This window comes from Alosa sapidissima, chromosome 3 (assembly GCF_018492685.1).
Source record: "Alosa sapidissima isolate fAloSap1 chromosome 3, fAloSap1.pri, whole genome shotgun sequence".
NCBI lineage: Eukaryota > Metazoa > Chordata > Actinopteri > Clupeiformes > Clupeidae > Alosa > Alosa sapidissima.
This window is the reverse complement of record NC_055959.1, coordinates 11,557,769-11,583,949: the sequence shown is the minus strand read 5'-3', so window position 1 is coordinate 11,583,949 and position 26,181 is coordinate 11,557,769. Positions and strand designations below refer to the sequence as shown.

The 26,181-nt window shown below is 43.0% G+C and overlaps 1 protein-coding gene and 2 long non-coding RNA genes across 6 annotated transcripts in view; 1 reads left to right on the top strand and 2 right to left on the bottom strand.

Annotated features, from left to right (window-relative positions):
- Positions 1-17,256, bottom strand: part of LOC121704647 — an 18,298-nt gene extending 1,042 nt beyond the window's left edge. The window contains exon 1 of the long non-coding RNA XR_006030605.1: positions 17,225-17,256. This is a non-coding gene — a long non-coding RNA (uncharacterized LOC121704647). The remainder of the gene's footprint in view (positions 1-17,224) is intronic.
- LOC121704646 lies at positions 990-2,709 on the bottom strand. The gene is made up of 4 exons (XR_006030604.1): positions 2,456-2,709; positions 1,901-1,938; positions 1,319-1,481; positions 990-1,232 (listed from the first exon to the last, which is right to left on the bottom strand). It is a non-coding gene; the product is annotated as an uncharacterized LOC121704646 (long non-coding RNA).
- On the top strand, positions 3,395-26,181 carry cyth1a (cytohesin 1a). 4 transcript variants are annotated; one of them, XM_042085041.1, is made up of 13 exons: positions 3,395-3,509; positions 15,525-15,607; positions 17,574-17,638; positions 17,893-17,959; positions 18,144-18,262; positions 19,672-19,752; positions 19,868-19,980; positions 20,142-20,290; positions 20,669-20,781; positions 23,892-23,970; positions 24,096-24,164; positions 24,455-24,609; positions 24,910-26,181. In XM_042085041.1, the coding sequence occupies exons 1-13, from the start codon at positions 3,491-3,493 to the stop codon at positions 24,986-24,988; spliced, it is 1,191 nt and encodes a 396-aa protein (XP_041940975.1). In that variant the 5' UTR covers positions 3,395-3,490; the 3' UTR covers positions 24,989-26,181. The 4 variants fall into 4 exon arrangements, with proteins under 4 accessions (XP_041940975.1, XP_041940972.1, XP_041940976.1 ...); XM_042085038.1 differs by lacking the exon at positions 3,395-3,509 and adding an exon at positions 6,905-7,075 and having other exon boundaries at positions 20,669-20,780; positions 23,894-23,970; XM_042085042.1 differs by lacking the exon at positions 3,395-3,509 and adding an exon at positions 8,707-8,727.

Below are 26,181 nucleotides of genomic sequence, written 5' to 3'. Positions count from 1 at the left end.
AAATATATCAGTATAAAAGTGATGATATTTAAAGAATAATCCCAGCTTTGCCTATGTAGATCACTGTACAGAACATCATGTGCTCCCACCCCACACCCACTGCCCCCCCTCCCCCCATCCCTCTGTAGATGCCTGTGAGACCAAACGCAGGGCTCCTCTGACATAGGAAATCCCACTGGCAGCACACAAATGAAAATCTTTGTATCTGGGAAGATTTTTAGACAGGATGTGTATGTGCGTGTGCGTGCGTGCGTGCGTGTGTGTGTGTGAGTGTTGTCTGGGACCTTCCCTCCCTCCCCTGTAAATGTAGTAGATTGGATTTCTAGTGTTTGTAGGATGTTTGTAAAACGCAGCTGGAGTTGGTCAGCTGTGCAGGGAAAAAACACATACAGCAACACACAAAACACACACGCGTTCCGATCCCAATGGTTCATGTCATATCTGCATTGATGGTTCTGAAATTTGCACCGCCTTCCTGACCTAGCTTTAATGTTGGGTCTTGATGACTAGAATATATATGAACAAACAGGTGCAATAAAGTTGTGACTTTTGTGAGAAAAAAAAATCTGTCCTTGTATTATTAATCCCCTCTGTATCTAGAATAAACTTGAAGGGCTGGTAAACGGACCGGCTGTATGGGCCGGGCCAAACATTAGATTTTTCTCCTACTGACCCCTCTGGCCTGGCATCTTATTTGTACTGGCCCCCAAAAAGTCACTTTTCCCATAAAGCTGTTATTTGTACTGTATCGATTTTATTGAACCCCTTCTTTTTGTTAGTAGCATTAGCGTCAACCAGTTAGCATCACAAATTAACTGAAATGACTTGTGGTGGTGATGGGCAGAAAAATTTACACTGATCCAAACGGGGCAGTGACTGGCTAACCAACTTGCATGACGTGCTCTTTTACTTGCCCTGGGCCAGTGCGTGTTGAACCCTGGTTTGGGTTATAATGACCTCTTTATAAATGCAAACTAGTGCAATTGCTCCCCATTCAAAGATGTGTTCAATCTTTAATTTGTTACATCCATTTTTTGTCATAATATAGCACACAATCATAAGTTAAATAACATAGTTACTTGGTTGTCATAGCAACTCCTCTCTGTATCCAGGAGTTGGTGTCCAACATCGACAGCATGAAGTGGGCAACATCGCCCCTGGCAACAGCGTGGCGTCCAATAGGGTGCCCAGTCTGGGACAAAGTAGCCCTCGTGGGTCAAGAAACTCCTTTGCTATAAGTGCAAACAGTGACCATCCCATTGATTAGAGCGAAGGCACGTGAAAATGAGTCATGGTTAAGCTGATCATGGAAACCCACCGGTGGCCAGTGCATTCTGTAGACCTGGAGGACGCACGACTGTCCAGTTGATATTATGGACGCACTTTAAAAAGTGCTCTATCTCATACATGTTGCTGAGCACACTGTATGGCCATCAGCAGAAAGAGCTGAAAAACGGCAGCAGTGCCCGACAACGACTTGGCTGCAAAGACAGGACACATGATGGGACATTCGTTAATGACATCGATCCTTAAACAACACAGCAGTGAAAACCACAGTGTTAATTGTTCCTCTAAAATTAAAGGTACACTTAGTAGTTTGTTCCATGTTCTATGAAATCCACACAACCTCTGATGCATCTAAGCAGACAAATAAACTGCAGTATTTTAAAATTGTACAACAAAGTATTTTGGGTACAATTATACTGAATGTTTAGAGGTACATTTAAGTCATTTGCAAGGTAGCCAAGTGCTTTAACATATTGAGCATATTTTATTGATGTAAATACATACAGAAACATAAAATACTACACTCAGGTCCTGATTACACCACATTTGGGTTGTTTGGAAATGTAACTTTGAGAGCTTAATGAAAATCATGGGTCACTTATGGTCAGCATACCATGATGTCATGTCATCCTGCAAGGAGGCTGTAGTAACCTGAAGGTAAAGAATATCTGATGTGAAATTTTCAGTCATGCCACATTCACATACATTTCTTGACCTCCATTCTTTGATTAGTCAAAGGTAATGGATGTATCAGTTAACTACAACAAAGATGTATGTGCAAAATAAAAACACATTTTGATGCATCAACAGACATTCTGAATTAATTGTCCATTGCATGGCCATCTTTGGAAAATAACTAGGCTACTGTACTTATTACATATTTCATCTTTCCTGTAATGACAGTATTAACTAAAACAAATTTAAATGTGCATATAAACAGTCAATTGGATGCACATCAACAGACATTTTAACTTAAGGATGTCCATCTTTGTAGAATAATATTGTAACATGTCATGTTCTGTAATGACACACAATGCGCCTAGAATATCCTATGGAATGTTACATTGCATGCATGTTGATAAGAAAAGAGTCATGAATCGAAAGTCATGTCGACAGTGATGTGAGCCACAAAGCAATAATCATCAATCATCATGCCAAATAGCTTCACCTTTAGCTTCTCATGACGAAGCCACTTTCTCCGGGTTCCGCACCACGGCGGTGAGCCGGTGACACCGTACCCTTTTTGGATAGCCTGCTTCACCAAATACTGCCCTGTCTGTCCAGTGGCTCCAAGAATAGCTATCCTCATACTTGAAATCCCATTCCGAAATAACTGCTAGCTAGACTATTCTCTTGGTTACATGTTCATTGGCATTCATTGACTTCTACAAGACTTAATGAAATGCGTAAAATAGTTATGAAATTTCTTCCTCGTTTGTACAGTTATGTGGACACTGGAAGAACAGAGTTGGTGCTGCCACCCCATGAATTGGAGTGTAAGGCTTTGGTGAAGAAAAACTAGACAGGTAGGCTAAATACTACAAGGTGATAGATTATGGTATAGCCTACATTTCCACAAGTCATTTTTGTTTTGTTTCTATTATTGTTCATTAGGCTTGAAATTCTTCAAAATGCTATTATTTGGCTATTAAAGGTTATTATTGGATAATAACTTGTAATTTATAGGCCTAGCCTACATTTAAATCTAAAGAAGGGAACTTTTCGTTTTGTGGAGGCAGGGATCGCGTTCTTGGGCGTTCTTGATTGTTAATGGCAGTGTTTGTCATTGCATTGGGATGAAAAAAAGTGCTTTCAGAACGTAGCCCACATGTTCCTCTATCTACTAGAGATACGAGGGCTGTGGCCAGATTGATGAGATTAACCGGAGTATGCTAGCCTGCTGTTAGGCTACACGAGCGCTGCTGATGTTGGAGATGCAGCCTCTTGAGAGATAATTAAATCACTCAAATGACATCACCTCGGAGAAAGGCGGTGTGACGCCGCAAGAATGATGCTCTCATCTCAGGCACAACTCATGCACCTTATGGGAACCCATTGGAACTCAAGTTGCGGCTCTAGCTTTGAGAGAGTCAGCGCTCAATCTACGCACCGGACCTGGAGGAGGAGGGTTAAGAAAAAGCGCAGGGTGTGCCGCTGTATCCAAGGATCCGTGCGCTAGGAGAGACGGTCCTGCATCATAACCATGGATGGAGAGAGCTGTGGTAGGCCCATACGAAAATCATCTTTTTTTAAGTCATGATAGGTGTAAGGGGAAAGCCGTGGGTTTCACAGAGAGAAAGAGAGAATATCAATATTGATATTTAAATGAGTGGTAGCCTGTTTAAATGCCAGTCTCAACCCGGACACTCAGTCGCAGTAATAACACAGTTGCCTACTTGGCATGGTAAAATGGAATGGTTAGTTATTGTAGGCCTACCAGAAAATAACTGGCCTGAAGGACATGGTCACGTCAAACTGATCAATTACTGTTTCACTGTATTGTAGCTGACCGAATTTACAGTGTTTCTCAGTCGCTTTTGCATTTCTCAGATCAGAATTGAAATTCTCAAAACTAGCCTACAAGCTTTCGCACATCTGTTTTTTTGACATTATCACTTTCTTTGTTATTCTTTCAAGTTAATTGCTTGAGTCACTGAGCAAAAGTGTTGAACTTATGTATTATAACCAGTCAAGTATTTTTGCCCTTTCTAATATACTTTTTTGAAAGAACTCATGTACTGTAGTCAAGCATGACAATAAATAACATGGTCTGGCAACAAACTGCAATAGTCTACAAACAGCACTGTACAAGTATATACAGTATGAACCCGTCTGATCTGCTACAACCTCACATTGTGTAACTTTTGAACTGTCGAAATTGATATGCCAAACAGAAAAACTACAACCTTGTGCACTTTCATAAGGAAATGTGCAGACAAAACTGTTATATTGACAACATGGCTAAGCATTTTGACTATCTGTTGATTGTCATAAATATTTGCCTCTGGGATATAAACTGACCATTTTGAGCAAGTTCCATGTTGATGCAGGTAATCACTGTGTGGTGCAGTTTGCATATTTTGAGAAGTGCACTTACTGTTGTGCAAACCTTAATGATGATTCAAGAAATGCACCAAAGGGACTGAGAAAAAAAGACGTGAATGGAATCGAACCAGTTATTTCTGGTATGTGTGTTAATCAATCAATCATCATCAATATCCATATCAAATTGGCAATTAATCCACCAAAGCTATTTATTTAGCTTCTGTTCAGAAATAAGAAAAAGACTCACTGAGGTTTGAGTGATGTGGACTTTGACACTCACATAAACAAAACACAATTTTGCTCACTCTGTCAAAAATGATATTCCTAGAGGACAGTGTTGCCAGGGATCTGGGTTGCCTCTATAAGAGGTTCCAGCATGGTGTATTTTTGTGGGTGAGGATGTTTGTATCTATAATCCATTATGAACCAAACGTTGACCAGATTACATTTACAGTTGATGTCTGCTTTTTCTCAGGGTCGCAAAATGCCATAATATAGTTACCTTGTGTGTGCCTTGTGTGTTTTTTTGCTATGTGCTCTTGTCTGTCTATGTGCTGTGTGTCTATATATGTGTCTATATGCCAGCTGATAGCTCCTTTACAAACTTAAATATTGGTAATAAATCAGTTCTTTAAGTGTGCGTGTGTGTGTTAAAAGCTTGCCAGTGAGGTATTCAGGTGCTAAACCATTGAGAGATTTAAAAAACTTTGTTTTGCATTGCAAAGGGGTGGTAAAAGATGAGAAAGTCTAAATAAATAAATCCTAATTTGGGGGATTTAGGGTTTTTCTAGGTTAATATTATGTGCAACTAAATCAAAAACTGTCGCCTAACATGTAACTATCATCACTAAGTATCAGTGTAGTTACCCTGGTACCCACTAGTAAAATAATTCTCAGATTTCTGGACATCTGGACCAATGTCTGTACTGAAGCCTGATTGACTTGGTGAAAATGTTATGCGCCTTTTAGGATGTTCGGCTGCTTCCATTAGAAAGACTGAGCCTGATTAAAAAACAGAGGGAAAGGAAATTGGTCTGTCACTGTCTTTATTATAGGAGTTGGAGTTTATTTTAATTCAATTTATTTTATTCAAACTAGGACAAATTGGACTTAATCAAGCTGTTGTTTGTGACGTAGGTAGCTATCAGAGACCTAAAAAACGTACATGATGCACTTATTATAGCCTCTTATAGCCTCAGTAGATGGATAGATAGATGGATGGATGGATGGATGGATAGATGGATGGATGGATGGACATTCAAAGTAGCTGAAATGGTTTGTCAGTGGTTGTGGCTAAGATAATGCGTAGGATGCTCATCATGGCTATGGGGCTAGCCCTTTCTCTTCCGGTTGTGTCAACCAACCAAACGACCACACACACCCTACCCTAAGTAGCCTGTGGCATGCCATAATAACAGGTGATCTGACCTGTGATTATAATTGAGGGAAGCTGGTTCGTTAAGCATATGCTGTAGTGAGATCTGGTCATTGTGTGAGGCCTCCTAACAAATAGCAAATACACTCTTAAAACGAATGTGTTGAAAACAACACTTTTTAACACTTCTCTAACACTTCTCTATATCCAGATAGGGACAACACAGTTTGTGTTGTTGCAACACATTCGTTTTAAGAGTCGAGCTTGTTCAGTGTGTAACTAAAAATTACCTTTCCCACTGATTAATACACATTCCACAGTTACGAGAGACCATATTTGCTACACTGATCACATGTGTAAATACATAAATAGGCCTACCCACTTAAAACACAGGATGTTAGATTTACTTTCAATAGTCTATCAGTGTGTTCTTTCCGGTGTATATCTCACTTAATATAACTGCAAGTTCACAAAAAAAAGATTAATGTGGCAATCTAAATCTTTTCACTCATATGATGTAAAACATGCACACTTGGGGAAGAGATTGCTGATTTGAAGCCACAGATGTTTGGATGTTTGCTGATTTGAAGCCACAGTCAGGGGGGGGGGGATACTGAACTGTTAGTAAGATAAGTAGCAAAGCCAAAGCAAAGCCAATATTGGTGCTGTTGTAGAAACAGGCCTTTTTGAGTTGGAAGTTTTTTTCCCCTCTAAAAGGCAATCAGTGAATAATTTTCGGAGTGCTTATAGTTTTGAAGAAATAACTGAATACTCAGAAAAAGTTGGGCTAAGCCAGAGAGAGAATCTTGCCCTTCTTATCTTAGTTCACATAAGTAAACAGTGTGATCATGTTTGGGTTATTGTGGATATGTAGGGTATGTGTACATTTGTGCCAAGGACAGTGTGTTGGTGTTTGTGGTCACTTGGATCTAGTAATATCCTTCTGAGCATCAGTGCAAAATAACAGAGTGGGGAGTGGAAGTAGCAAGTCAGAGAGAGAGAGAGAGAGAGAAAGATAATAGAGAGAGGAAGAGAGAGCGAGAGACTGAAGAGGCATTCTTCAAAGTTAGAAAAGAGAAGTCAGAAGTAGAGAAGGACAGCGTGCGACTGAGGAGCAGCAGCAGGATTACTGTCACGCAACAACCCCCCCCCCCCCCCCCCCCACACACACACACACACACACATATGTAAGCTCAAACAGAGAGATCAGCCAAATGGATGGTTGACTGCTGAGAGGAGCTATCGGTTGGGAGTGTCCCACTGTAACCTTCTCAACAGTGTCCACTGAGACCATGGCCACGGTCAGTGAACTCTGTGCCAACAGTTTCCAGACATTTCTCTTTCCAGCTCAGCTGGCCTCACAGAAAGGTAAGACTCTCAAAGATAGATAGTAAAATTGGATCATTTATATCATCACCTTTATGTTGGTGTTTGTGTGTGCCTGTGTGCATCTGTGGTATTTCTTCAGAATGACCACTGTACCTAATACACTAGCAGAGATCCATGCTATTCTTGAGTGAGTGTGTGGGGATGTAATTATGCATTCTTTGTATGTTGAGCTGCCAACAAGAGAGTTTGTTGTGACCTGAGATTGGATCTCAACATAGCTAACAAATAATGGAGACAGGGAGAAAAACAGATGGAGGTAATTCCATTAGTGTGATTGGCTGTAAGCCTTGTGGTTCAGCTGGGAAAAGGAGAATCTGCCTCTCCTTGTGTTCACACAGACATATTGTATGAGTAAGAAAGATGGTATCTTCTATTTGTCATAATTGCACATCCAGAGTCTTTATGAAAGGCTTTGAGTGTTTTGAGTGTCTGTTTAGATGGTTATGTTTTGCTAGTTTGTATACTGTTTCTATATAATGTCTGCATACTGTCCTGTGTCTTCGTGTCTTTGTGCTTTCTGTCGGACTGTCCGTCTTCTTTCGTTTAAGTCAGTGCTCCCTCCCATTATATGTGTCTGTCTCTGCACCAGGAGCTTAAAATACTAGGGCAGACCTTACCCAAATCCTATTACCAAACCAAAAAAAACAATTATGAAATAGTAAATAACTCTGGGACTGACGCAAATATGTACCTGCACGCTACCAGGGATTAGTGGTGAGAGTCAGGATTCACATCAGATCCATCCACTGATTCCCATGTTGTTTGACTGGCATAACTGTGGCGTTAGTCAAAGAGCATCTGGCGTTAGGAACACTTTGTCCACACATACCTGTGGTTATTGAATGTCTTATGGGTCTTTTTGGGTCAGATGTTTGTATTATTGGTCTACAATGTGAAGCGAGTCGGAGCTGAGTCAAACAGACCTCTTTGAAATCAGGCACAAGAGGTGTTCCTCATCTTGAGAGCAAGTTCCTGTTTTATCCCTTGTCTATCACTTTTGGTTGCCATGGGGGTTTGAGTGAGTTCATGCTTCTGTGCGCAGAACTTTCGTATTCATAAAGGAAGTGAATCTGGCTGGCTTTGTGAAACTGCTTGTCCTCTCAAGATGTTTGTGTGTGCATGTGATCAGCTGCGCATGGTGGAAGTGTCATTATAGGTCATAAAATGGGATGCAGAGTCTCCACTGGTCAATGCAAAAGAACCTAGAACTGTTAGACAATAAGATTGTGGGAACATTTGTCTTTCTGTGCACTATCACTACCGTATATGAAGGGTTCAGATGCAAAAGCCTCTAAATGCCACCTACGTCAAAAATGAGATAAAGATGGTGAGTGAATGCTCTCCTCACATAGTATACGTTAATCAAATAATTTAACTTAAAAACACACCAAATAACACTCTCGTCCTGGTCTGAAATATCGATTTCTATGCAGAAACCTATAGGAACCGGATTTTAAATGCTCATTTAAAAGAAATGTGGTCAGACGGATTTAGAGGGTTTTGCATCTGAACTCTTCATATCAGTATCTCTACTATCAAATCAATACATTTAAATACACCATTTTGCTTCTTTACTTTGCTTCACTCCAGCACTTGATAGGAATGAAATCAGCACTGTTTACTTTGATCAGGTGAGCTCACACAAACACACATACACAATACTGCTCCCGGACTGTACGTATGGCTATGTGTTTTCAAGGAAGTAACATGCCTGAAATGCTTGGAACTGACTGCACTGTGTTGCCCTCAATGGCCAGTAGTGGGCACTCAAACCATTCCAAATCCTAGAGTGATGTCTTATATTCTCTATAAGGTATATTATCATTAGCAAATAGATGTAATCTTAGCTTTTCTGATTATTGGTGCATTAAATACATCAGTGGTGTGTCTGCTATGTTATATTAGAGCTGGTTGAGTTTTGGGACACTAAGAAATGCCTAGTAAGGAATGAGTACTCAACTATAACAGCCAAGCTGGAGGTTGGGAGCTCTATGTGAGATTTATGTACCTGCAACTAACCAATTACATTCATAAGTCTGAAATTCTTGCAAAATAGTATGTCACACAGACACACCAACATGCATTCTAAATCAAATTTGTGTGCGCACACACACTCTGCTGTGACAAAAGGCTATTGTGGGTGATGGCAGCGTGGGCGCCCTCAGGAATTACATTGATTCTGTTAACAAGAGACTTTTTCATGGGGAGAGTCAAAGGGGGAGAGGTGAGAGTGGAGGCCATAGAGGGGGTTGGAAGGAAGGGAGAGGGGAGGAGAGGAAAGGGGAGGAACAATTACATTTAGGGAGTCTTGGTTTGAGTCTTGGCCTTTAAATCCTTACTCAGATGTCGTCACAACTGTCTCTGATGATGCGTGCTGCGTAATATTTCCATAATCATTTGCATAGGCATCAAACTTGCATTAATGTCAGAAATCTGATTTACATCAACGATACATGGCTGAACAGAGTTGACGTCGAGTAGGAACAAAGCTTCGCATCATTGATTATCATATGCAGATCATGTGCGTGCAATATTCTTTCGAGGGGCTGCGCCGTTTGTAATATGTCCACAGAAACAAAACACACACTCACTCAACTCTTAGCTCTGTTTATCTGAATCGTATCTGAATCATATTCTCTGTTCTAAAAAGCATAATCTGAACAGCTGTCGTAACAGAGGTCAAACTGCTTATCATAGTAGGCCTATCCAACGATAAAATATCAGCTTTATCATGCTCATTCACACCAGAGTGTTTTATTAGCTCAGTTGTGTGACCTAACATATTTTATAGCCTATATGAGTTTATATCACGGTTTGAAGGAGTATGATAATGCTGCTTTACGCACACCTTATCAAACAGCTTCTGTCACATTCCTGAGCTAGGCTACTATCAAATGCAGGCAGGCACATGTTCTTGACTGTAGACAGCAGCACACATGTAAACACGTTCCTTCCACCAGTCTGTCTAACCGCATGTCATGATAAGTCAGGAAAAATAGCATGAGGATATTTATTTCTGTGTTCTAGGCCTAGGCCTACAGCATTTTGAAAAACAAACCACATGTTAAGCATTTAATCCTATGCACTAGCCTAATCAGGTGAATTGTCTATAGCCTAGGACAAAACATTCTAAAGTGTTATTAAAACTATGCTGAGCCTATTCTAAAAACATGACGTGTCGCAAATGTGGGAGTAAACTCTAAAATCATATTTATTGTTTAGGCTACTCTTAATGATTTTAGTTGTTTAATGTAAGAAGGTAGGAACCGATCAGACAGGACGCGGTTTTTGCAGTGAGATATGCGCCTTTTTTGTTTTGTTTATAAATGTTGTTAACGTTTCCCCACAGCGTCTCGCGTTTTGCGGAGGCGCCCTGAGCGCCTCGAATTGAAAAAAGTTAAACTACAAGCGGAAAAGCGCCCGCGTTTTTATGAAAACATGGTGCACCTCGCGTTTGATAAGCGACAAAGCGCGTCCTGTCTGATCGTTCCCTTATGCTGCACCCCTCCATCCGTCCCTATGAAGTTTAGTCAGCCCTGTGTCCGGACCCACAGGATTATCCCACAGTAGATTGACAAAAACCGCCCGGGTGTAACTAGGGTGTGGATGCCTGTGGTGAAACTGATCCCCGGTCACCCAGTTTGCGGAATTCACGTCACGTAGCAGACTTTGAGCAAGCGCGTCATTCGGTAAACACAGTGAAGCCGTAGACACAACCAGAACAGGATTGGTTCGTGAAGCCAGGGCCGTTCTAAACCACTCCCCACGTTTCCTCTCCAAGCTCATCCGGTGGTGTGTAGCTTAGCGTAAGCTATTTTGCTAAACGTTTTTTTTTTCGCGTGAAGAGAAGACTAATAAAACTAAGCAACGACAAGCGACTAAACTTTCTTTTTTCGTCACTGTGTGTCAGCCTGTTAATTCTAGCCTAAGTCTTGATTGTCTGGAAAGGCCAGAAGGTAACAGAGAACAAAATGGTGCTAAAGTCAGAAGACGGAGTTGGTAAGTTATGAAAATGATCTTTATTCAACTTTGTTTTCCCATTTGATAGCCCATATGGGTCTAATGAAATGATTTAGGCTACAGCCGGAAGCTCCTAGCTTCTGTCCAGCAAGCTAATGTTGTTGTTGCAACAAAGTAACCAAAAGTCTGCTTTGACGTAGGCCCCTGGGAACTGTGCACTTTAATTAAAGTCCAAACCTACCGTTGACTTAATGCTTTTAATTGGCCATGGGTTGGCTGTAGGCTATGTATTTGTTCACAAATGTCGACACAGGCTACTTAATAATGTCATAAAATCATATGTAGTTCTGAGTATAGGCTAAGTATTTTGTCATTTAGATTAATTTGACAAGTGTCGAATCCCTTCTAATTTGGCATGGCGTTTCCCCCTTTTTAAGATGTCGTGTCCTAGCTTATATTATAGTAAACTAGGTTCAGAATCTAGCTAGGCTATGTAATGAACGACATGCCATCGAATGTTGGCATGCTACTGGCTGCATGTGTGTCCCTCGTTGGTGGTTGGCTGCCAGTTCCTACAAGGGCAGGGACATCCCTCTCCATTTTCAAAAAACTTCTGAAGACCCAGCTCTTTAGAGAACATCTCCTCTCATAGCACCACTTACAACAAGTCTTGCTGATCCTAGCACTTACCAGCCTTCTTGAACTGACACGTAACTGTTAAAAACAGCACTCACTGATGCACTTATTCTTACTGTACTCTACCGTTTTTTAAATTGTCCTAAAATTGCTTTAAAACTTAAACTGTTTACCATGTTGTTAGTCGCTTTGGCTAAAAATGCGTCAGCCAAATGTAATGTGTCCCATTAAACAGGTGGTTGGTTGATCAAGTAAACATGGGGATGGGTATTTGTTTTTGGTGGCAATGTCCTGCTTTGCTCTAGTAGGATAGTTTGCTTATTGAGTGTATTTCAGTAAAGCGGACAGGGACAATTATTAGAGACAATCCATGCAGTTGCCTTTTAGGTCGTCACGTTGTAGCTTGTAAACGGTTATTTAGGATGGTGTGTGGTAGTGCCAGACAGTTGAGTCAGACGAGACACCTGCTTGCAACTTACTCATCATTTGGTTAGCCTTACATAGGATGAGAAGAACTTAAGTTGTATGCATGTGATGAAGGACATGGGGGGATATGATCTTTGTTATGGGCTTGGTAATAGTCACATCAGGGTTTACCGATTGTGCACACACTGATATGATAATACACACATGCTGTAGCCTACACTTGTGTGTGGGCAGATTTTGAGAAGGAAAGAGGAGGCTGCAGTTGAGATACTTGAATTGTGATAGAGAAAGTGTGAGAGAGTGTGTGTGTGCATCCATGCGTGTGTGGCAGCAGCAGAGGAAACAGGGCTGACCACTGGGTGGTGCTTGTGAAGGAATAAGATGGAGGGAGAGAGAAGGAGCAGGATGGAGGGAGGGAGGATGTAAAACGTGTGTGGGATGGAATGAGAGAAGGCACCAGGCGGATGGACTGTAACAGGGCTCGGTGCCGACCCCAGTGAGTGAGGGATTCTGTCTGGTTCTGTGCATCTCTCTCTCCCGGCCTCTCCCAATTTTCTCTCGAACATGTGCGTCACAAGCCTTTGCGTTCGCTCTTGAACGTAAAGAAAAGAGGGGAATAGAGATAGAACAAGTGGAGAGCAAGAAGGATAACTATCCTAAGGATCACATTCTCAGGTCAGACTGTGTTTGTTGACATGGGTAAGAAGAGGTATGAGTAACTTATTGAATGTGGGAGTTTGTTCCTTATTTTGGTAGAGATTGTAAATGTGTTTTGTGCAAGTCTGCATGTGTGTATGAGAGACAGAGGACACGTTTTTAAAGCTGTGCCATAATGATGGTGACATTTGACATTAGGTGCCTGTGTGATGAATTGAAAGCGTTGTTAACAGGGTTCATCAAGAGGTTATAGGATGGGGTCTGTAATACAGGTCAGGGGAGGAGTTACGAACAACTTAAATGTCTTCATCTGCATCTGGTTAATGCAAAGACAAAATGTGATGTTTTGCATTCTCTGAGAATGGTGATTTAGAATCAGACTGTAAGTTCATAGACTCTGGACTCCTCTAGGTCTGCTTGGTTTCTAGTGTCTGAGTGAAAGGCCAGCTGTGGTTTGGCTTGATAGAAAGTGTTTGTTAGCTGAGAGTGTTTACTTGAGTCTGGGTGTTGATGAACTGCCCATGTGAGTGTAAACAATATCTTTGTGTCTCTGTGTGTGTGTGAGAAAGAATGAGAGAGAGAGAGAGGTGTACCCATTGTGCTATCATTAGATGGGAATAAACATCTGAATTCAGGTTTCTGAATGCCCTTAAAGCCAGGCTCATGTTAGAAAGGACAGCCAGCTAGTCATTGCATCGGGTCATAGGTTGCATGTCAGACTGCAGCCAAATGGAGGCCACACCACCCACTACTACCACCACCACCACCAGTGTGCAAATTTGCATTGCCCATGGGAAGATGTGCTGAGCTGGCTGAGTTTCTGTGAGAGGACAGTCTGGTGTTGGACCAGGTTCTGTTGGGAAATGCAGACTGGTGTTTGGGCCAAGCTTAGACGGAGGACACAGGGAGGGGGCGGTGGTGGAGCCGCAGCCTCGGTGGTCCCGGACGAGCTAATGGACAGACTTGGTGGCTAGCCCAGGTTGAGTGCAGGATCAGGGGGCCTTGTCTGTGAAAGGAAACTGCACTCAGTGCATGCAGAGAGTCTGCCTATCAATGCTGCATTCAAAAGAACACCCACTCACCGTGTGTGTGTGTGTGTGTGTGTGTGTGTGTGTGTGTGTGTGTGTGTGTGTGAGTGTGAGAGTGAGAAAAAGAAAGGCAACGAGAGAAGGAGACGGCCTGAGATTGTGGTGAGGGAGTGTTTTTGAACTAAACGACAGAATAAAGACGTGTGTGTGACGAGAGGTTGTGGGAGGTGTTTGAGCTTGCAGTGAGCCTAAGCATCAGATTATTATGAGAAAGAGGCAGATCAGAGGGAATGAGGGGGGCTTTGCATTGGAGAGTTTAGTAAAGGATCTCTGTTTCTCCTCCAAAAGCTTTCGAGCCAGCACACACACACAAACACACTAAACCTCTAAAAGCAGATAGAAATCAGAACTCCGCACACTAACTTTCCGTGTAGATTCATGCACGCATGACCCAAATGCGTTCCCTGGATGTTATATGTTTCTTAGGAATATTCTAGTACAATTATCTCATGTATTTGTTAATCATTGAACAGACATAGAGAATTTATTGAAGCTATACATTTGTATCAGTGGCCTGTGTGCACTCTCAAGAAATCTTTGTCCTACAAATGACTAGTATGACTCTGTAATATGTACTAAAGTTTCCAGTGCTGAGCCGAGCATCATCACAGGGTTGTGTTTCACAGGTATGAAACACATTGCTTTTCCCGTGAAGTTTCTTTATGTAGAAAGCAATTGAGAATTTTCAGCTTTTAGGAAATCCCCTTGTTCTTCCAAATCTGCAAATTGTGGCTTGCTTGATTCACCGAAAAGACAAACACACACACACACACACACACACACTGACACTAGAGGAAGATTATTCTGCAGTAAAGGGTGCGTTGGGGTGAGTGAGTGAGGGAGAGGAGTAGATCAGTGTTTACTGGGTTTAGTCTGCTCCTGCTGTGTCGTCTTATCTCAGTTCTAAGAATAGGTAGAGCTGAGGCGGAGAGGGGGAGAGCCATGCCGCAGCTTCTTACTCCTCATCATCTGGGAGGCTAGGCCTGTACCCTCCTGTCCTCTAGCACTAGTATTGACAGATGCATTGGTAATTCCTCTGCACTGCAGCTTCAATGTTATTTTAGCACGTCTGCCTTTTGAATAAATGTAAATGTACCCGCACCACAGATCAGCCAGATCAGCCTCTTCAGGGCCTGCAAAAATGTCTGGTCTGTACGCATTTACCTGTCACAGGAAGGCTAGTATGAGTTAAGTAACATCATTGAGTTATTCCCATTGAGTGCCTAAACCTAACCCGGCGAACTTGTATTGTGTTGGGATGTTTATGATTTTCCTCTGTGGTTACTGGCTGCATACTACGGTAATTGTTGGTTTACCTCAGTTTTTCTGGCAGAGAGCACTGTTTTGTTTGTGTGTGTGTGTGTGTGTGTGTGTGTGTGTGTGTGTGTGTGTGTGTTGTCAAGCATTATTCCTTGAGACGTTGGAAAATCAGTGCACTTTTGCCCTCTTGTTTAGTGTATAGTGTGTGTGTGTATAGTGTGTGTGTTTAATCATACTTGTCTCTCTCACGCCGCCCTGTATTAGATGCTATGAGCATCAGTAGCATCAGTAGCATAATCCAGTCGTATATTTCACACATCTCTCTCTCTCTCTGTCTCTCTGTCTCTCTCTCTCTCTCTCTCTCTCTCTCTCTGTCTGTCTCACTTGTATCTCTCTCTCAGTGCCGGATGATCTCACTCCAGAAGAGCAGCAGGAGCTGGAAAACATCCGCCGCCGCAAACAAGAGTTGCTGGATGACATACAGGTAAACACAGACCCATTAGACCCATAGACAGTCATCCTCAAACAAACTCAATTTATTGTGCTCTCAAACCTAAATTGCTGTTTATGCAATGGTTAGCGTTTTTTCAGCATTCCGCAATGGGAATCCAGGTCTTTATCCAGCACGTACTCTCTCTCTCTCACTCACTCACTCACTTACACACACACAGACCTGCCACACCCACAGGTTGCGTTTCTGGACTTGCGTCTGTTATCTCCTGCTGTGGTGTAACATGACAGCCATGTGTCCTGCGAGGGTGAGCTCATGATGACTGGGTGTGGGCCGTCTGACATCATGATCTGGGCTGCCCGCTGATGAGGGGTGGGTGAGCTGGTGATTACTCCGATTGCCATCTCAGGAATCTCAGTTTTAACTGTAACAGTGAACGGATGGCCTCAATGGCCTGATCATAAACTACGTAAACAGAGGATTGTGTGTGTGTTGGTATTTCCATGAGGGGACCCACTTCATCATAATGGTGTAGAGTAGTTCTGCTTTCAATCATAGATGCCAGCCATATACCGTAAAATGAAGGCCAGTAGCTCTTCCTTTGTAAAGATGTTGGCATTTTCTTGGATTTTCCCCGGTTTCTGTCTTCATTTTTTTCTTGCTGATTAAACAGTTTTTCTGAGCCACAGTGTAGTGTAGAATTTGTTGTCGCTAGTGTTTACGTGTCTTAGACGTTTTCACTCTCTCTCCCTCCTCTCTCCCCCCCCCACAAAAAAAACTCCTCCCCCCATGCCTCTGCATGTCAAGGTCTTCCTGCCCGAGGTCTGCCTTCTGTCTTTGTTTGCTCAGACAAACACGCCAGGAATGTGTTGTGATTGCAGAGCTGGTGGAGGCCTTGGGAGATGCAGATGTTTGCTTCCCCCCGCGGCCCGAGCACCCAGCCGCCACAATGAGAGGGAAGGGACAGGAAAGAGAGTGCAGGCTGCTCTCTCTGGAGAACCACTCCTCTGCCAAGCAGGGAGCAGGAGGGAAAGCTCTCTCATGGGCCCAGGGCCCAAAATGGACGCCTTATCTCCAGGGTTTTGTGGCCATCATGATAAAAGCTTTTGTTTAGCTTGCAAAAAGGGGACTGATTTGTAGTCCAACCGACTTTAGTGAACCAGATAGGGTTTTTGTTTCGGACGGAAATTTGTCTCTGAAAAACGTATAGGCTCTTCTGGCTGGGAATTGAATATTGACAGTGGTGCTATTATGTGGTCTTAATGGACGGATGGATTTTAAGACTTAAGGGTTCTTTTGATCTGAGTCAGAGATTAAGTGAAAGTGCGAGTGCCAAGGTGCCTGGCCAGTACAGACGTGTGTGTGTGTGTGTGTGTGTGTGTGTGTGTGTGTGTGTGTGTGTGTGTGCGCGCCTCTAGTCTGACCCCAAACAGACTAGAGGCTAATGTGATCAGGCTGTCTAAGGGCTCCTCCCGGAGGTAGTCTCCCCTCTCCTTTGCTAATGCTGTTACAGCTGGGGCAGAGGTGCATTCTGGGAAATCCATTCACATTTGGACAGTTAGTGTCAGGCCTGCATGGGATAGTTATTGCTTGAGAGTGGGGATTTAAAGATATAAATCTCTCTTCCTCTCTCAATCTCTCACTTATAACCACACACACACACACACACACACACACACACGCCCATACACACACCCATACACAGAAAGAGATAGTGTATTCAGCGAACAAGTTCTCAGTTTAGCAGACAGGCACACACAGACACCTTCTTATCTATCTTATTTTTCAAATGGGGCTAAGTTGTGAGAAGGGAAGGATACCAAAGCATTTTTTAATGTTATTGTCCACTGCAACCATTTGGACGATATACTTGCTTTTCAGTAACAAAGCACTAATTAATATTGACACCCAAGTGCCTTTGTGCTTTTGTATGGGTGCAAGCCCCTTGTTGCTTGTGCCTCTTCCTTACCTGTGCCTCTCTCTTTGTCCTGCCACGCAGAGGCTGAAGGATGAGATAGCAGAGGTGACCAGTGAGATCGAGAACCTGGGCTCCTCAGAGGAGAGGTGAGCTGCCATCGTCTGGTCACCGCCAGAGTTTCTATTCTTCATACATGATGAAGCACCACAGATGTGCGCGGTAGCAAGAGTGATCGCACCCTTATATGCTATGGTTATGGTTATTGTATTTAGCAGACTCTTTTGTTCAAAGCAACTTACAGAGTATACATCTTATATTAGTTAAGACTAACAGTGAACAGTTTTTAAGAATTGGCAAGCCAAGAATATGCTCTCTGATCCCTGCACATTCCCGTCCACAGGAAGAACATGCAGAGGAACAAACAGGTGGCCATGGGCCGCAAGAAGTTCAACATGGACCCCAAGAAGGTGAGTACGTTAGACACCACTGCTGGAGTAGCTTGGGACCTTATAAACAACGTTGGATGGATGGATCTTAAACTTTTAGTAGTTGGTAGTTGGTAGTTGGTAGTTGGACAGATGTTGGGTCGAAAACATTCCAGGGTGTTGACACTATGTTGATGCTGTATGCTTTTGTGTCTGTGTTGTGCAGGGCATCCAGTTTCTGATTGAGAACGAGCTCCTCAAGAACACCAGTGACGACATCGCCCAGTTCCTCTACAAAGGGGAGGGCCTTAATAAGACCGCTATAGGGGACTACCTTGGGGAGAGGTCAGTAAGAATGTGTTTGTGTGTGTGTGTGTGTGTCAACATGTATGTTGACATGTATGCACGTGAAGCTAGGGTAACTGAAGCATGGTGTTTCCATTCATAGAAGAGCATTTGAAAATCAGATCTGAAATTCTAAGGCATTGACATAGATGTCGCTATGCAATATTTAAAAAGCAACAAAAATGAAAATGGTAATACCGTTAGCATCTAATCCTGATGGACAGAATAAGTTTAAGCATTGATAGCATTAGCTCACTGCACTTAGCTCCATGGTAACGCACTTGGAAACGCACACAAAGCTGTAGCAGGCTGCACCAGCCAGGAATCTCACTCTGATTGTGATGTGCAATGCTCCGTGTTTACTGTTTAGCATTTCATGCTATGAGCCAATGACTGATTGCTAGGGCAGTTTGTCAGGGTTCTTTTTCTCTTTGCACCTTAAGTGTGAACTGGCACTCAAGCTTGCAATGGAAACTGAATTTTCATGAATGTTTCACAAGCTGCATCTGTGGCCATTTGAATGTATGTATGTGCGTGCGTGGGTTGCACGTATCTGTCACACTGTGAAAAAAGGTTAACGATTTGAAAAGTGTAATGACCGTTTTAGGCCATCTGAAGTGCAGGCATTTCATCCATAGTTGTATTTCCTCTGGTCTCTCTGGTCCGTGGTGCTGGTCTCTAAAGCAGGATTGTGTTCTCGGAGAGAAAGGAAAAGGGGGATTAGATTTGTGTTAAAAGAAAGTGATCAGGTTTCCCTGCCCCCCATCTGTCTTTCATTTCCCCTTTATCTCAATAATCTAATTCAACATTTAATATCTGTGGAATGTTGGCTCACACATAACAGCTGCATTAGCCTCAGTTTCCTCAAGTGCACCGTAGTGTGTGTTTGTGTGTGTTTGTGTGTGTTTGTGTGTGTGTGTGTGTGTGTGTGTGTGTGAGCGAGCAAACATAGAATTGAACTGTTTGAACAGTTGGACATTCCCATTAGTAGAAAAGCATTCCCATTAGTGGGAAGAGAGAGTGTTCTGAAATGGGAGCAGAGTCTGTTGTGTGTTCTGTTGTGTGCGGATCACTGGAGCCAACACCCTTTGACTCAGCTGTGACTGTTCTTTGCCTGGGGCTGTATGTGCGTGTGTGCACATGTGCCGTGTGTCTGTATGTATGAGAGAGAGAGAGAAACCTGGGCTCATAGCAGAGGGTGATGAGTCTCTCCTTCCACTGCTGAGTGTGTGAGGTAGAATCAGGAAATGAGGGTTGGGTCTTCCTGTAAAGCAAGCTTTAGTGGTATCCCACAATCCTCTTGGGGAGGAGTTGCTCAGAAATCAGTTTTGATTCTGTCTGTCTTGGGTGTTTTTTTTTCTCCCTTCTTCTTTTCAACGTGATGTTTAGTATGGGTGTTTGTGTTGCAGGGATGACCTCAACATTCAGGTCTTGCACGCATTTGTGGAGCTGCATGAATTCACCGATCTTAACCTGGTGCAGGCACTCAGGTAACAAACAAACACACACACATGTAAACACACAACATCATACCATTTATAAATTCACAGGTTTGGAAGAAAATTAGCAGTTCACACATTGATTTTCATGTGTGTGTGTGTGTAGGCAATTCCTGTGGAGTTTCAGGCTCCCTGGCGAGGCTCAGAAGATTGACCGTATGATGGAGGCATTTGCACAGCGCTATTGTCAGTGCAACCCTGGTGTCTTCCAGAGCACAGGTACCCCCCCCCCCCCCCCCCCCCCCCCCCCCAACACACACACCTGTTGAAAACACACACTCACACTAACACGCACACTGAGCACAGTCTGACACAATGCTCTATTTTGTGTGTGTGTGTATATGTGTGTATATATGTGTGTGTGTGCGTGTGTGTTCCAGACACCTGCTACATCCTGTCCTTTGCCATTATCATGCTGAACACTAGCCTGCACAACCCCAATGTGAAAGACAAGCCCGCGGTGGAGAGGTTCATCTCCATGAACAGAGGCATCAACGAGGGAGGAGACCTACCAGAGGACCTGCTCAGAGTATGTGCCATCTCAGCATCTCTTTGGTCCCCTCTCTGTCTCTCAGAACTCGACTCTAAGGAAAGCTCTGGCAATTTTAAAAATGATGATGAAAATGAGCACTGTAGCTGCCTGGCTGCTCTAGCTGTTAGCTGTAGCTGTTAAAAAGCAAAGCTGTTAGCTTTGTTTTCCGTACTGAGAGTACTCGGGGACCTCAAGAAACAGATTTATGTGAAAAATGGCCAGAATTCTCCTTTAACATGCATGACTGGGCCTCTTATGGTTATGAAACGAGAGCATTCCACGTAATCTGGCATTAGATGATCCTTTTCTTTGGAAGTATATCTCCGGTGTATGATGCTATAGTAGAGCACTGACCAATCCCCATTTCCTGTACAGAATCTCTACGACAGCATCAAGAATGAGCCCTTCAAAATCCCAGAGGATGATGGGAACGACCTCACACACACTTTCTTCAATCCGGACCGTGAAGGCTGGTTGCTCAAACTGGGTCAGTAAACACATGCCACAAAGATACTTTCTGACACACACACACACACACACACACTCATCCATGCACCCACAGACACTCACACGCACACAAAGAGTGTAGGAGGTTTTAATATGAAGTCTATACATGTTAATGAGCCGCCCACCTTCCCCACCATCTGTGTGAGCGTGTGTGCGTGTGCGAGTGTGTGTGTGTGTGCAGAGGAATCTTATGACGCCCCTGTTTACCCCTCTGCTCATTAATTATACATGTGGCCTTGTTACCAGATGGACATGTGGAGGGATATGAATTATTTACATATATGCACTCTTATAGGCACATTATAGAAGCCCACACATCGACCTCACAGACCTACTTCATGTAAACACATACTCATAATCATATGTCCACTAAATAACTCCCAATCACTGTCAGACACACAGCCTGTAAACAAAATCAAATGATGGACAGACGTCTCTATTTCTGTGTCAACAGCCACTTTGGCTGCCCTCTCTCTGGGGCAGTAGTGCCCCCTAGTGGTCACAAATGACCTGAACAAGGAATGTGAATATGTAATCAGAAAGATTATTTTACAAAGGTTATGTTTTGATTAATTATGTTTGATTATGATTATTTCAATCACCCTGGGGTTTGAAGAGTCCTATCTCAGAATCAACGGAGCAGAGCCGCGTGTGGACATGGCACAGTGATGTGATTTCCTTACCCCTTTCATTTAATATTGTTTTTCTTTTTCTTCCTCGTTTGTTTGTTCCCATGATTTTTGGCTGTTGTCTTTCTCCAGGAGGTATGTACACCTGTTCACCCAACTGAGCTGAGCCTCTTGCTGCTCCGCCATGCTTTTTATTTTCTCTTTTCTGTCTGTTTCTGACGCTCCCTATACAAAGTTAGAGTGGTGGGCACTGGCATTTTTTTTTTTGTTTCCTTTTGTTATCTCAGTTTTCTCTTTTGTCACTGGTTTTGTTTGATCTTCTTTTTATTGATTTGGTCTCATAAAGCAGTTGGTTTTGTCTGTCTCCTCTCTCTCTCTCTCTCTCTCTCTCTCTCTCTCTCTCTTTCTCTCTCTTTCTCTCTTTCTCTCTTTCTCTCTGTGGTCACCAGGTGGTGGCGGGGGCTTGGGTGTGATTGGTCTGTTTGCTGTGGTGTTTCCTGGTATCATTCTGTCAGCTGCATTGTTCCTCTCAGCCCTCAGACTGCCTGTCCACTGCCAGACTTACCAGCAGACAGCCAATCCTGTTACTGGCAGCTCTGCCGCCCTGCAGTCTCATGACCAGGGCATTGTTAAGCAGACATGTTGACACAACTGAACCAGAAGGTTTCTATTAACCCTTTGTTCTGATGATGTGTGGACTAAAAAGATATACATATTTTGGACAATATGGTGACACTGTCAAATCAATTACAAAGACTCTTAAACATACAGTGATATTGCCCTTACAACTAGAGTATCTACTAATTACTAGCACACTGTTGAACATCAAAAACATTATTTATACTGTAATTTGGCTTCTTTGGCTTGGTTCTGCTAAACTAGCTCTGGTACCAAACACACAAATAAAAGGGATATTTCCCCTTCATTTGATGTCCAGATGATTGTAGCTTCAACTGTCCAGTGAAGCAGTCTGAAATTTCAGTGGCTGAAAGGCAACTCTGCTTCCGATCAAGCTGCTTCTCTTCATGCTTAAATGAGGTGGGGGCGCTGGATTATTTAGAAGGGTTTGGGGAGCATGTATCTGAAAAGAGATTGTGAATGTTGCCTGTGCCTGTAACCTGAACCTGATTTACGACCAGATGCTGTGCCAGATCCTCCTTTGACAAAAGACTTGAAGAATGGGTAGAGCAGATGATTTGTTGGACAATTTCACCTGTCTTGGTTTGCAGTTTATTCACTCCTAGTCTGAATGTAATCTGCCCCTATTTTCTCTAAATCCAGTAACACGCCACAGCACCAGCACTGCCCCCCCTTACCCCAGCCCTCTCCAAACATCTCCAGAGGGTCTTGTCCGTCTGCCCATATGTCTGTCTGTCTATGCCTTTTCACCAGGAGATCTTTGGAAGGGATGCCATGTTCTATGATCATAATCTACAAGCCAGTCAACCAATCAGCTTTCATTGTGACACCAAAGCAATCAGCTTGGGTCATGTGACCTCATGTGCTGCTGTCTGTTGAGCTTGTCTGTCTGTCATGTTTTTTTCACAATTGTAATGGAGTTTAGTTGTAGTGGGAGACATTAAGCAGATGTCTAGAGAATTCTTCAAGTAAAGCCAGGAATTATTTTGATAGTTGTGTTGACATGCACCAGCCTCTTTTGATGACTCAACTCAAGCCCGTGCTCTTTATTATTGCAATAATGCAATAATATACGAATACCTACATTGACATTGACTCCTTTTTAGGATATTCTACAGAGGTTCATACATGATCCACTGATTTTGCTTCATCGATGATCTCATTAGAAGGTCTCAGGTCGAGGTCATGGATGAGCATAGTATTAAAAGGATCCACATGGCAGTTTACGAAGGTCCTGATTAATGTTTTCAAAGCATCTGTGGAGGTTTGGATTTGAAGCATGGCGCTGTGTACATGCTCAGAGCTTTGTAAGAAAGTACCTAATTCAGATGGTTTTTGATATCAAAAGATGTAGCTGGTCTCTGAACTGCTGATTGTAAATGGATTTTAGTATTCTAATGTCAAACTGTAGATATGTTTTGTAGGCCTATTTTAATGTCACCACTGTGCACGGAGAATAGGAGTCTAAAGATCATACCATGTAGCCAATTAGGTAAAAATCTAGATGCTTTCCGGCTTCTTCTTTGCTACTGTGGGTTAGTCTATCTTGAATTTCCCCTGGGGATCAATAAAGTATCTATCTATCTATCTATCTATCTATCTAGTGTTCTGGAGTTGTCCTGGTTTATGTCCAAGTGTTCTTTACTGGACTGAGAAGACGCTGGAGTCTTGCGTGGGTCCTCATCGGTCTGTGCGTCTGTCTGTCTGCCTGCCCGGCCGCTCTGCTGTGTGTGTGCTGGGTCTCTCTGCTGCTGGTCTGTGGGCCCCCTGCCCCCCCCCCCCCCCCCTCACCACCTCCCCTCACACCTGCCCCTCTCTCCCTCAGGTGGACGTGTGAAGACATGGAAGAGGAGGTGGTTCATCCTCACCGACAACTGCTTGTACTACTTTGAGTACACAACTGTAAGTCAAAAGGAGTCGTTTTTGTTTTGTCGTTGAATCCACCACTCATACACATGATGCATTCCTCTACATAGGAGTATGGGCTTATACTGGCGATGTTGCTAAGGGTTGTGCTTCTTCTCCAGGACAAAGAGCCCAGAGGAATCATTCCCTTGGAGAACCTCAGCATCCGGGAGGTGGAGGATAAGAAACCGGTAATGTGCATGTGCATCTTCTGCACGAATGCATACTCAAATCATTATTCTCACAACGAGTAGTAGTTCTTATTATTATTTAGATCTAATTTTGTGAAGGAGCATGGACTTCATTAAAATTGTTCTTCATAAATATTGCGAACAATTGATATCACCCTTTTAGAATTTGAAATATTGTATGCACACTACTAAAGAGAACTACCTGCAGTTCACTTTAATACATGTAAACTATTTATTGCACATTTAAATGTGAAAACTGAAGCAAATGTGTATGTGTGTTTGTGTTGCAGAATTGCTTTGAGCTGTTTATCCCAGATAACAAGGACCAGGTGATCAAAGCGTGTAAGACTGAGGCCGATGGAAGGGTCGTCGAGGGCAACCACACCTTCTACCGCATATCTGCTCCAACAGCTGATGAGAAGGATGAGTGGATGAACAGCATCAAGTGAGCATGTGTCTGTGTGGTTTTGCCTGTTGGCCTGTGCTACGTGCTGTGTATGTGTGTCACTGACATTCACACGTGTGTGTTTGTGTCTGTGTGTGTGTGTGTATGTATGTGTGTCACTGACATTCACACATGTGTGTTTTGTGTGTGTTTGTGTCTGTGTGTGTGTGTGTGTATGTGTGTCACTGACATTCACACGTGTGTGTTTTGTGTGTGTTTGTGTCTGTGTGTGTGTGTGTGTGTGTGTGTCACTGACATTCACATGTGTGTGTTTTGTGTGTGTGTGTGTGTTTACTGCAGAGCTGCCATCAGTCGAGATCCATTTTATGAGATGCTTGCGGCTCGGAAGAAGAAGGTCTCCTCCATGAAGAGGCACTAGGCGTTCCAGGCCCCTCTGCAGTCTGGACAAAGCACGGGAGCAGAGATGAGCTGCTCATTGGTGGAGGAGAGACGTGGCTTACAGTTAAGCAACCATGTCTCTTCTCCTTCACTTCTCTGGGATTGGTTGATAGCTTTTAGAGTGGGAGGGGTCAGTGGGGAAAATGGCTTTGCACTGGCTGGTTGGAAATGGCCATGGGGATGCCAATCACTACAGGGTTTCCTGCTTCCCTTCGAACTATCCTGCAGTCCCAATTCCCAACTGGCCATTGTAGGGCAAGAGAGCCTGTTTTTTTCTCTCTCTCTGTTGCTCTGTGAAACTCTCAAAAACAGCTTTATTGCGCTTAACCAACCTTTTCTTGTTTCACTCTTGCAGAAGCACCTATGTTAAACTATGAAATCAGCAGGTCTGACAGAAAGTGGAGTCTACCAAAATTTTCCTATTTACTGTTGAAAATAAGAGAGGTATCTTTCATTGTGTGCTTTGATATGTTTTGGCTGAATGTGTATTTTTTTACATTTTTATCGCAATGATTTCTTTGTCCAAGCGTTATGCTTGCATGACTCAACAGATTTGTATGGAAGAGGAGTGGTTGGAGTGGAATTTGTTCAGGGTTATAATGATGTGTGGTCGGGTTTATGGATGTCTCAGCAACACCCAGAACAACCCCTTTTAGAGGCCTTGTTTGCAATGAAATAGTTTTCAGACGTTAGATTGTAGTCGGTAGAACAATCCAAGTCTAGTCACATCACGTGCCTACCTGGTCCCACTTGGACCCAAAGAAGCCACACGTTCATGCTGCACTCTCCCGTGTCAGTGCATGACTTCATGAATGAGTTCTTCTCAAATGTAACACAGTTTTGGCTCCACACCTGGGTGATCAGTGCCTGCGGTTTCTCAGTGCTCTTCTCTGAGTTAGCATTTGCTGCTAACTCCTTCGCACTCTCTCTCGTGCACTGACTGTCAGAGATTAAAAATATCTAAGCAGTATTGGTTTATTTATCAAGGATGTATATACTTCAATGTATAATGAATACTGTCTCCATTTCAGAAAGAGTAATGTTTGTCATGTTGTAGCATTATATTGTTAGCCTAGTGCCATTTTTTCCTTTGGTGTCATTTTAAAGTTTCTACCATTTCGTGGTAACTTGTGCTATAATACAAAAAATAATAATAAAAAAACTGAAATTACA